At 39.1% G+C, this 12510-nt stretch overlaps 1 protein-coding gene across 5 annotated transcripts in view; it reads left to right on the plus strand.

Moving 5' to 3' along the window:
* The first annotated feature begins 862 nt into the window (after window positions 1-862).
* Window positions 863-12510, plus strand: part of LPIN2 (lipin 2) — a 42488-nt gene continuing 30840 nt past the window's right edge. For 3 of the 5 annotated variants that reach the window (XM_085571976.1, XM_085571977.1, XM_085571978.1), the window contains exons 1-2: window positions 8836-9072; window positions 12251-12283. In XM_085571976.1, the coding sequence (XP_085428102.1) occupies window positions 8986-9072; window positions 12251-12283 (120 nt within the window). In that variant the 5' untranslated portion in view covers window positions 8836-8985. Of the gene's footprint in view, window positions 1039-8759; window positions 9073-12250; window positions 12284-12510 lie in introns of those variants that run through there. The other 2 variants (XM_021551575.4, XM_021551574.4) reach the window with 2 other exon arrangements.

A 12510-nucleotide genomic window follows, 5' to 3' on the forward strand; every position in this document is an offset into this window, starting at 1 on the left:
TATTTAAAAAAAAAAAAAAAAAAAACAAAAAAAAAACCAAAAAAAACCCAACAAAACCAGAAACACGGAATTAATTAAGTTGGAAAAGACCTCTGCGATCATCGCCTACAGCCTACAACCAAACATCACAGTGTCAACCAGACCATGGATGGCACTGAGTGCCACCGTCCAGTCTTCCCTTAAAGATCTCCAGGGATGGTGACTCTACCACCTCCCTGGGCGTCCCATTCCAATGTCTAACCACTTTTCCTGTGAAAAAAAATCCCTCTAATGTCCATCTGAAACCTCATCTGCCGCAGTTTGAGACTATGGGATGTAGATAGATATAGATGACATAGTTATATAGATGATATAGATATATATGATTATAATATATAGATAGATATATGTAGATATAGATATATATAGATGATATATATAGATATATAGCTATATCGATATATAGATATAGATATATAGATATAGATGATATAGATAGATATGGATATAGATATATAGATATAGATATAGATGATATACTACGGCAGAATGCATATATGACTTATATGCGTATGTATAAAGATATGTATATGTATACGAAAAACAATATTTTCCCTCCTCCTGTGGGCGGGCCGGTAACTTTCAGAAGAAGGATACAATGAGGGGCGTGTGAAGTGGCAGACACAGTGAGGGCAGCGCGTCTTTCCCGCCGCGCTGTGGCTACAAGCAGCGGCTCCCGAGCGCCGGGCTCGGTGCGCGCCGCCGGGCTCGGTGCGCGCCGCCGGGGCCGCGCCGCCGCCCCCGCCGCGCGCACGCGCGCCGCCTTCCCCCCCACCCGGCGCCGCTCCATGGTCACGTGGCGGCCCGGGCCAGGCGCGCCCTCGCCGCCAGCGGGAGCGCGCGCGGGCGTGCACGCGCTGCACCAACGGCCGCCGCTTGGCGCAGTTCGCAGCCGCCCGGGCGCGGCTCCCGCTCCCGTCCTTCCTCCATCCATCCCTCCATCCAGCCACCGTCCGTCCCTCCTCGGCCGGCGCCGGCTCCCGCCGGGCCTCGCTCGAGGTAAGCGGGAAGGCGCCCGTGTCGCCGGGTCGGCTCGGCGCGAGGTGTCCCTGCCTGCGTGCGGGGGACGAGCGGCGGCGCCGGGCGAGCCCCGGCGGCCACCGGGCAGGGAGGGAAGGGGGGAGAGCGGGAGGAAGGGAGGGCGGCGCAGGCCCTGCCCCGGCTGCCAGCCCGGGCTCGCTCCTGCAGTGAGCCGTGAGAACCTCCCCGGAACCGCGGCTGCGAAGCGGGGCCGCCCGGCCGGCACTGCCGGCGCTCCGGCCGCTGCCCGCAGTTCCCGGCAGCCGGGCCGGCGGAGCCGAGGGAATCGTGCCCTGCCGTGCCCGGCTGCCCGGTGCGCGACTCGGAGAGCGGGGCGGGGGCGGCGCCCGGCGCTGCCGCCCCGCCGCGGCACGGGGGTGGCGGGAGCGCCGCTGCTCCGGCGCTCCGGGATGCGCGCCGCGCCGCCCGGCGCCTTCCCTCCAGCTCGGGCGCTGAACTCTCGCTCTGCTCTTCGTCCTTCTGCTGTGGGGAGGCTGAAGTGGAGCTACACTGCCCGCAGTTCTTTGCGCGCTTCTCTTTGGGGTCTTGCCAAGCGTGCGTCTGGTTTAATTTGTGTGAACTACGCTTTGCTTCTCCTGAAGTGGTTCCTGAGTACATGTAGGAGGCATGAGTGATTTTTGATAGAGTAGGGCAGTATGCTGTGTAAACCTGTGCATTTCCATCCAGAAGAATGATGTAATAAATATACCTGTGTTGTGGCTGCACTTTGTATATGCCCATCATCTGGTTATCTTTCTTTGCTCCCCCCCCCCAAACAAAATTCTGCTGTTGTTACAATAAACTATTTGTTAGCAGAATGCCATATTTGTATGTGATATTATGCAGGATACTGTCAGAGAACATGACAGCCTTATAAAATTTAGTCCTTAGAGTTACAGAATATCCCAGATTGTAAGGAACACACAGGCATCACTGAAGTACAACTCCTTGGGGTTTATTCTGGTTTTCTTTGGTTGGTTGAGTGTTTTTTTTTTACTTCACAAGCATTTTTGGGACAATTTTGCCTGCTAAGCATTTAATGTTTGCAAAATAGAAAAAAAATTGGTAGCGTTGCATGCATTTTAAGAATATACAGGTATTCATTAGTTGTAATCAAAAGTCATAAGTCATTAAATGCCTTCTCTTTTTTTTTTTTTTTTAAAGTGTGGGAATGTCTATCACTTTGTGGATACATAACCAACGTTTTTTGTATACATACTAGGCAGCTAGCTCCAGCCAGGGCCCAAAGTTGTTCCTTCTCTCCTAGCCCCTGCTATAGTTCTTTTGCATCCCAGAACATACAGTAACTAGAATAGTGCTGAGTGGCTCTCGTCAGCAATGCAGTATTGATTTTTAAGCTTGTATCATAACTTTTCAGTTAAGCATATCAGAAAGTTTGCCTGATATACCTCTGGTCTGTAACAGAGATGGTGTTTGAATTTATTCTGGGTACTTAATACTTCATCTCTTTCTTGATACTTAATATTTTGGGTTGTTGCAAAAGTAAGTGTAATTTTTTTGTTGTTGTTGTTTACTTGAAAGGCCTCCACATAAAATGTTTCAGGTTGTAGTGCAGTGAATTTTATGTCCTTTCTCTCTGCATCTAGCATTTCCTTCCACTGGTGTAAAGTCTTGATCAGTTAAGGGGAAATCCATACTGCAGGTAGAGCACTTGACACCTCCTTATGTACCTACCTTGAGGCCCCAAGCAGCCCTTTTTTGCATTGCATGCTGTATGACTTGGTCTCCGCCTCCGAGAATTTGCAACCTAGATCAGATAGAGGCGAAATGATTTTGTTTAAAGCCACTTTGGGAACCTTTGTCAAAGCCAGAGGTTAATTTAGCTGCAGTTGTTGCTTCTCTTCCTGGAAAATGGTCACACGGTTAATAGTCTAGTCTAGATCACAATTTTTTGTTTTCAGTTTGCATCTTTTAAGTACAAGATCACAGCATACAGGAAAAGAGTTTCTTAGGGTCTCTGTGTGAACATAGAATCTGTGCTTAAGTTAGAATTTCTAACAAATTGGATTTTTTTTAAATAGCTTTGGATTATTTATGAAATAACTTTTAATTATTGGTTATGATTTAGCAATACGTTCTTATGTAACTGTCTGAAAAGGGATGAAAGGACCGTTTCTGGTGTGAGATTCAGTGCTGTTTGTTACGGATATCCACAGTGAAGAAGCTTTCAGGCATATGCACAACAGTGTGTGATAACCTTTGTGATCAAATACAAGTCTAAAGTGTATATATCAGATGTCATCCCATACTGAGCACATTCCGAGAACATAGCATAGTGGCATACTGTATCCCAGTGATTTTTGTATCTGGAGAACGTTCTTTATGATCTTGTTGAAATTACAGTTTAAGGTTCTACAGTAATACAAAGACGTCATCTCTGTCACTGTTACATGGGTAAGCATAGGGTTTGTTTTTTTTTTTTTTAATTATAAATAGAATTATTCACTTTAAGCATAGTAAAAATGTTGCTGCTTTTGCAAAGAATGTGGCACTTAAAAATGTATTTAATCTCCCTAGCTGCTCTCTCATCTTGATTGTTACATTAGTGCTTGCATTTCAGTTTGGGCAGGCAGACTGATTTAATATGAAACTGTCATGCTCAGTCAGATTGTCTTTATGCTTGAGGACAAAGCTTAAGCACACTTTTTGGAGTTTTTTTCCTTGTTAAATATATTTCAAGGGATATTGTCAAAGAAAGGATGCTTCCCCTTCCTAGCTAAATATTTTTAATCCATTTCTTTCACCTTTGCACTAATGTAATTTGACATTAGTTGTCAAAAGTTGTCCTGAGTCACTTATTTTCCCAAGACTAAGGTCACTTCCTCATTACTTGTGTATGCAGTGAGTGAATGAGTGAGATTTTTAACTGATGAATCGGCCCATTTCTTTATCCAGAGTGCTGAAGTTCAATACCTGAAGTGTAAACACACAAAGTAATAATAGAAAAGTCTGCAGTATACTAGGTGACATATTTCTCTTGGTGTATGTGGCTGAAGCAGGCTAAGCTGGTCTTAGGCTGTGTCCCTAGGTTTACTTGTCTTTTTTTAGACTGCATAACTGTCTCCTCAGGAAATACACTTCTTTTGAACTGATGGTTGTGAAAAGCCTTTTAAAGGAAATGTGTGAAGGATTCTTTTCAAAATTCTTTCAAATATGTGCTTTGAATAATGAATTTTAGCTGTGATTCCATTAGAAATGGAAGTAATTGGCTCTCCCTTGGCTAAGTAGAATTTAGTTTGTGATGTGAACTGAAATACAGTGAATTAAAGAAGAAAAGTACTTAGTGGTGACTTAAAGGCATTCATTCCCTGAAGGAAAAAGTATGCTTGTTAACACAAACAAGAAATCTGTGAGGCCACTACACAGGTGTGTTGTGTCTTGCATAGACAGTGCAGACACCCTGTGCTAGGGGCGAGCACGTCCCTCAGACAGATGTGACCTCTATGGTTATTACAACTCAATAATGCAGTGGATTGGCTTTGATGAAAGAGTAAGCATATGCCACTTTGCTCAGCTATATCTAATTTTTCTCTTCCCAACATCTCATGTAAATATATCTGTGTGGGAATTCTATAAGACTAGAATTTTTACCCAACCTCTTAGTAATATAGCCAAGTCTTATATGCAAATTAAATTTAGGGTTATTGCTTTATTTTGGTATATGTTCATGAGTTCAGCAATATGGAGAATCTTATCAAGTGGGGGAAAAAAGGTGTCTTGTTTATAGATGCAATATTTAGAGCTCTTTAAGTATTCTATATATGTATTTCTCAGAATAAGTATTAATTCTGTTCTTGTCAACCTGAAGGTTTGTAATAGTCTCAAGTCTTATATTTGTGTATTCATTCTAAATGTAACCAAATTATTTACCACAGATAGATTAGTTAGATTTCATGCGTGCACGCATGACTGGTTTTTTTTGTTTTTGTTTTTTGTTTTTTTGCTTTGACTTCAGTATCCTGGGAGGTTGCAAGAAAATTTAAATACACATGGGGCAGATAAGCACCTGGAAAGTAATGTTGTTAAAAAGGGGAAACAAAGATAAGGCCTTGCTGGATTGCTTATTTAGGAAATGATTAGTGCTTTGTAGAAACATACAGGAAAAGCTTCATCTGCTTTCTCTCATTTCATCCAAAAATGAGATTGAGAGAATTTCTGTTCCGAAACATTGGTTTCTGTGTTATGTGTTTGGAAATAAGTTCAGCCAAGGATGATGTGGCCTTACAGGAGTCTGTGTTGCTGGAAATATGTCTAATGTGGCAGGAGATATGCCCATGCAGATTGCAAAGGGCTGCACTCTTGGATTAGCCAGTTACTTTTTTCAGTACTTTGAATGAAGCTAAGATCTCCACATGTATAAGAACATTTTGTGTATGTGTAACTTAAGTATTTGATTAAACTGATCATTTTGCCAGCAAAACTCAATTTATGAACTTCTAAAGTATTATTTGCCCTTACTGATGTTCCTTTGTAAACAGAAAAAAAGGATAACTTTTTAAAAAAAAGAAAATGCTCAAATTAGTACAAGGACAGATACTGTAACACTGAAATCAGATGATTCATAGCAGATTGTACAGATAAAACTGTTGACACAATTACAAAAGCACTAACTCCAAATAAACTGTGGATTTCCTTTCTTGCTATTTTTCCCCCAGTGATAAAAAGTAAAGTTCCACTGCAAAATATTTTGTTTTAAATGGCTCTGGATTCCACATGACAGGAGATTTTGAAGGCACTGAATTTACCATATTGCATCATAGGTGCAAAATTAATTTGATTTTATTTTTTAACCACCAGTTTAGTGAACAATACATTACTTTTGTATCATCAGTGTTTCTCTAACATATGTCATCTGCTTGAATTTTTGTACCTGCTGTTATTACTTGATAGAGCTTTTTTAGTATTCCAGTCTCAGTAAGCAGATGCTTCAAACCAGGGCTGGGACCAAGAACTTGGGCACAGAAAAGTGTTTTCAGCCCCAGTCTGATTTTTGTAATTTTGTAGGAGAAGTGGCAACTCCTTCAGTTTTTCTTTGCACCTAATAAGCAAAGTGTAAAAGTGTATGAAAATGGAGAAGTGTTGGAATTTTGGAACTGGAGTCGAGCCTTGTGAAGAAAGGACCTTTTCCAGTGTCAGGATGGGGTGTGAGAGTAAGAATTGTCACATCCCATCCTGACATTGAGAACTGTGGTGTTTCATTCTTGGTTAATAGTAGGTAAAATTATGTGTGGCAAGGTGGGGTGAAGGAGACGATTGGAACATGAACAAAGGTTGTCCTAAATTTGCCGCATCCATTAGGGTATGTTAATTAGAGAAGGATTTGGCCCATTCATTTGTCTTGGCATACTTATTCTGATCTCTGAGTGAATTGAGATAGTGTGCTGATAAAAGCTATGTCTGTAGGATTTGTGCTTCCTTCCTTCCTTCCAGAACTCAGAGTGGTATGCACTGCTGAAAGCTGGGGGAAATGTCCTGTAGCTGTTTTCTGGTGGCATTTGTTCTGCAGTTCCTATACAGTACAATCCAATATTAATTTAAATGTCATTTTCACAGGCAGTCAGACTTAAACATATCCCAGATGGTCATTAAAAAGAAATCTGATTTGCAACTGAAAATATATCTTATTGAGGCAAAGAGGTAAAAGAAAGAGGGAAAACCTGAAAATCAAGTTCTAAGTGTGCTAACTGTCCCCCCCCCCATGTTTAATTCCTAATTGGTCCTGAATTTTTCACTGCATAGCATCTCTTAGATGCTATAAAACTAAATGAAATGCAAATGAATACATTATGATGATTGCTGCAGAAAACTTATGTTTTAAAAATGGAATCATACTTCCCATCAGGGATTTTGACTAATGAGCAAAGGATAAAATGTCTAGACTCACAAAGAGCAGGGCAAAGGCAGAACACAGGATGGTGAATGATCTTTGACAGCATTATTAACTTGTGTGAGTCTAGTAAGAAAACTCATAAGTGCTTTCTGAGACTACCCCAGAGGAAAACCTACCTACACCAAAGAGCTTCATTAAGGTTGCATGGAAAACATTGCTTCTAACACTTCCAAATTTGAGGTATTTACTTTTCAAAATAAAAGCTAATTATCCTGTGCAACTTGTAAGTACATAGCCTAGTGCTGAAACTTACTCAGCAGGAATTATATTTTACAAATCTTATTAATATTGAGAAATAAATGACAAGAGGGCTAACAAAATCTGCAAATCTTATTACCTGCCTAAATCTTACCTTACTGCAGTGACACAATTTTATCTGTATTCCAGAAAAGCTGTTGTCTCAAACACTTTTATAAGCTTTGAAGAAAATAATGCCCATTTGAAATACTGAACAATATTGAAATAGTGGAGATACCACAGAAAAAAATCCCAACATAAAATAAAGTCAGTAGTGTTGGAAAAGAAGCACTGGTGTATGAATTTTGCTTCTATGTTTTATTCTGTATTTTAGTGGAACATACAGGATAAAGGAATGATGAAGAGGAAGAAGAAATTGAGTGTTTCTAGTAATTCTTAATATTCTATGAAAATACTTGTCATGTTTGCTAGAAAACTTAGTAGTTTTCCCTGTAAGAGCCAGATGAAATATGAATTTATTCAATATATAGAAAAGGGCTCAGAGGTGGTAGCAGTGTATTACAGCCTTACTGCAGATATAGCAATCTCAACACTCAATTTAGGATTTTGTCCTTGACACTGATGCAGTGTTCACTGTCCTTGCATCAGTCTTTTACATGAATTTACAAAGCTTTGAGGAGGAATAGTAGTAAGATCCTGAATAAATTTGGTTTTTAAAGCTTGTAATTCAAGAAGCAATCCTCCAGAGTCTTCTGAGCAGACACACAGTAACTCCATGAGGGTGGAAAGGAAGTGCAGGTTTAGGTTTAGGGTAGTGAGAACTTGTCTATGTTGAGGGAATATTGATGGTCCTCAGAGAATGTCTCTCGCATTCTGGGACAGAATTGGTTCCTTATACTACTGATCTTCCTCAAGTTATTTCACCTATCCATTATTTTATTTAGATCAGTAATGGTATTTCAGAATTCCTCAGATGAAAAATCAATTCTTATTCTGAGTCATGAAGCTAGTTATTAAAAAAGCTTATATGTTTTGGCCACATACATTGAATTGCTTTATAATTCTGTTTGAAGAAAGCAAGAAAATTTCCACAGGAAAACAAATGCTTATCTTGGTGTGCATTGGTTTTGTATGGTTTAGTATAAACTTGACATCAGGTCAGTTGTCTCTTTGCTATTATTATGTAATTTCAATTTCAAGAAGGAGGGAGAAAAGTTCACGAATAGCAGACCCTGAAATGTTGTGAAATTTGCTGTGTAAAACATGACTGGCTGCCGCAGTGACACCATCAGCAGAGGGAGCAGCACATGGAGTGTCAGCAGGCAATCTTGACTTAGGCTGAACCAGGACCTGGAATGCTGCTGCCAGTGCTGGAGTTGCAACAGTGGGTGAAAAGTCTCCAAGTGAGCTAATGTAGACTTTGCTTAAGAATCATTAACTAAATCCCTGTTTTCGTGGGAGCTTCAGCTGTAGTCACGTGCTGTGATGCAAACCAAGATCATCACCTATCAGTGCAAACATATGGCAAAGTCAGCCCATGTTGTCACTTATCTCGGAGAGTGCAAGGGGGCTGGGACATTTCAAGCAAAGCCTATTGGTGAGGGAGTTTCTGTATGAACTTTCTTAAAGAAGCACTTCCTTTTTATTTGTAATTCTGCGTGGGAATGTATACCAAGCAGTTTTCTCTAAGAGACCAGAAGGTTTACATAGTTCTTTTGCTTCTATGAGAAGAGAAGAAATGCTGCTCCAACCTTTTCTTATGGCTGTAATTTTTTCATTTACCTGTACTGTGGAAAGTTAGTTTTCTGTTTTCTGAGATGCATAACTCAGAAAAGGATGTTCTTGAAGATGACTCAAATAGAAGTGATGTTGCTGCCCATGAAAAGGTTCCTTCTGGAATCTTGGTGAGTTTGACAGATTTATTGCTAAATATGGGTATATAATTTCCTGTAACACTGTTAAAATATATAAAAATTGACTGCCTTTATTTAATAGTATGTGGAAGACTTTAATTAGGCATTCAAAAGACTTACTTTGTTTCCATTTTTGTTCCATAACTGCTTTGTGCAATACTAGGAGCAATCCTAACCCCACAGTTAAAATCTTTAATTGGGAACAAAGATGTTTTTGTTGAATAGATCTGATGCTCAGTGGTCCTGTTTGACAGGGTCATTTTTCCCCCCAAGTTTTTTCAGAGTACAAAACAGAAACTAGTAAAACACTTGCTAAAGATTTTCTCTGCTTAAGGAAAGCTTCTGCCTCATAAATTTATATGTATACAAATATAGGCAAAATGAGCTAAATTGATGTAAACCACTGCTCTGCATGTTTTTTTATTTTATTCTACCTAATCTCTTGACACAAATACAATGTCTTTGTTGTTTACATCATGTGGCATTAGACTTATTTTAACTTTCTAAATGTATCTCAAAATAAATGATGTGCATTAATATCTACGCTACTGGAAGCTAAGATCTGCTTCTAAGTAACTTTTTGTTTTGCAGTGATAGTGAAAATTCATGGCCTCCAAAGTTGTAGCCTTCTAGAGCAATCTGATATCTTGCCTTTGAGTAACTTGCACTCTTTCTATTGTTGAACTAGGCCCTTGTAGTAGTCATGTTCATAATGGTGCAATTGTATAAAAGTGAATGGATATAAGAACCCAAAAAATGCAGTTTACCATTAGAAAAGCGGTTCTCCATATGCACAGGAAATACATATTGTTGACAGAGTTTTGATTATATCTTGGACCTCTATATGGATATTACCAAATAACAACAACAACAAAAAAGCAATGTTAAAGAAAACATGTTGGTCTAGTGGCAGTTAAAATAACATCTTTGTTAATGGTGCAGAGATATAATTCCAACCCACAAAACCTCCTGCTCAGGTTATGCTAATGTAAGCATTTCCTGGTAATGAGTCTTGAAAATTTGTCTTTCTGTCATATAAAGCATATCAGATACTCTGAGGTGGAATACTGTTAATTATTATTTCTGAGAGTCATTGCTGTAACATGAGGAAATCAAACAGCATATTCAGGGCTAATTTTAGTTGCACTGATTTGAGTATTTTATAAGTGGAGGGCACAGCATTTTAGTTATTGAACTTCTGAAGCAGTTATTTTTTCTTATTTTGTATTTACTCTTATGCACTCTCAGAAAAAGTTAAAAAACCAAAGCAGTTTCAGTTTCTGCTTTTGGCAGTGCAATGGCTTCTTGCCAGAAAAAAAACCATTATTTTCATGATATGACCTAGAGATTCTTTCTCCCATTCCAATTACAGTTGCACTTACCTTTGTGGTATTAATATATTCCGCTGTAAGAATTTTTGTAAACTAGGTAGTATTGCATAAATATTCAAAAATCAGTCTCTCTGGAGCCTCAGAAGTCACAACAAATGTTTCTGCTTTGATGTAGTTCAGGTATTCATAGCCTTTTAATTTAATTTGCTGTGTGAGAAGAGTCAGTTGTAGTGGCTGCATTAACCTCAGTTTTTATGCAGAATTCTGGAATTCACTGCATCAGGCACTGTATAGATTCTGGATATCAAAAGAAATAAAAGCTAAACAGTATTGTGAAATATTGGTGCTTTGCCTTTCTTAGTTTGTCTTTTCCATCAGGCTTTTGTCCTGAATTTCAGAACTGGCAATCAGTATGCTTGTTAGGCTCTTACAGGAGGTTAGGAAGGCATACTGCTCTCTGCTTTCAAGGCAATGACATTTAAGAAATGTTTATTAAGCATTAAATACAAGAGTATTATCGAGGAAGTAGTTTGTCTTACTTGGTTATGCCATGATCAGGATATTTCTATTGCATTTGCAAAAATTAACGCGATAACGTTTTACACTGTTCCTTTCTCACTGTAGTCTGGTTCTGTACTTGTTCAGCACAAGTTTTCCAACAATATACAATAATATTTAAGGAAAACGACAAGCCCAAGCAAAACTCAAACCCATACCTAACCCCCAAATGTTAAAATCTCCCAGCTGGGTTTCTACTGACACTTGAGATAAAATGGCATGTTTCTCAGGTATGCAGTGACATTTCATTTCTATTTGATAATTTTCTTGCTACAGTTTGGACCTTCTTATATAACATGTTTATCTTGCAAAGTGAACCATTATGTTAAAAGCTGAAGTGCATCCTGGTAAGCAATAATGTGCATTTGTTTATTACCTTTATCTAGTTTGGTTTACTTGCAATGTACAAAACAACGTTTACATCAAGACTTGAATAATAAAAAGCTACTTTCCTCATAAGCAATGTTTTTAATACTCAGTAGGTACAAAAGTTCATAACTTCCACAGGTAAGAGTGAACCAGCTATGAACTTTCAAATGTAAGAGGTTTTTCAGTGTGTGTATGTTCATAAAAGTGGCTGTGCTATGAGCTGCAGAAATGAAACCGATACCTGTAGAAGAGAGAACATTGCTACAGGATATTCTTGCTACAGAAAAGCAAGAATATGTGTAAAACGGGTGAACGCTTTGGTCTTGTGTGGGTTGTGTGGTGAATTTCTATGGTCAAGTTAGCAAGTATGTGAGAAAAACAGGGTTATTTATCATCTGAACTCAGTTCTTAGCAGAAGGTGTGAAATTTTGATCTTTTAAGTCACTGCTTAAATCGTAGAGAAATTCTTGCTAATGCCCACTTCTCAAGTCCTGTTCACTGAAATGAAATACATGGAATGGGGACCCTATTAAAGACTTATTCCTGATTGTGTCAGACATTTCTTTTAACAAATGCAGTCTCCTTGATGGCACAAAATCAACTTTTCTTTCTAAGCTGATACCATAGACAGCTCTTGGTAGTGGCCAAGTTAGAGCCAGGAATGATAATGATTTGCATTAAAGATTTTTTTTTCATGAGATTGAGTTTAAACATGGGCTGTCATTTTAGATGAAGACTAATAGCTTCAACAGGAAAGCAGGGATACTGTAATGTCTCTGTGTTGACTTACAGTTCAGTTCCATGAGATGCAGCAAATATCTCACTTGTCAAAAAGATGTTCAGTTCCTTCTTTCCTTTTTTTTTTTTTTTTTTTTTTTTTTTTTTTTTTTTTTTTCTTCTTTCTTCCCTAGCTCTCTGGTGCTGCTCAGGACCTCATGATTCAGGTGTTTGTCATGTTCTGCTTATTGAGCTAATCTAACTTACTTACAACCTGCTGGAACAAACAACAACAAAAAAATGGTAGACTTTTGCCAGCTGTGTCAGGGAGCTAAAATCAGCTCATTAAGAGGTTTAGATGAGGAAAAGTTGAAGTGAGACCTTCTGTCTTTAGCAGGAGTGAGCCATTACTTCACAATGAAGCAATCAGTTTTATAGTTGTACATGAAGCTAC

The sequence above is a fragment of the Lonchura striata genome, chromosome 2 (genome assembly GCF_050655825.1).
Source record: "Lonchura striata isolate lonStrDom1 chromosome 2, ASM5065582v1, whole genome shotgun sequence".
In the NCBI taxonomy this organism is placed as follows: domain Eukaryota; kingdom Metazoa; phylum Chordata; class Aves; order Passeriformes; family Estrildidae; genus Lonchura; species Lonchura striata.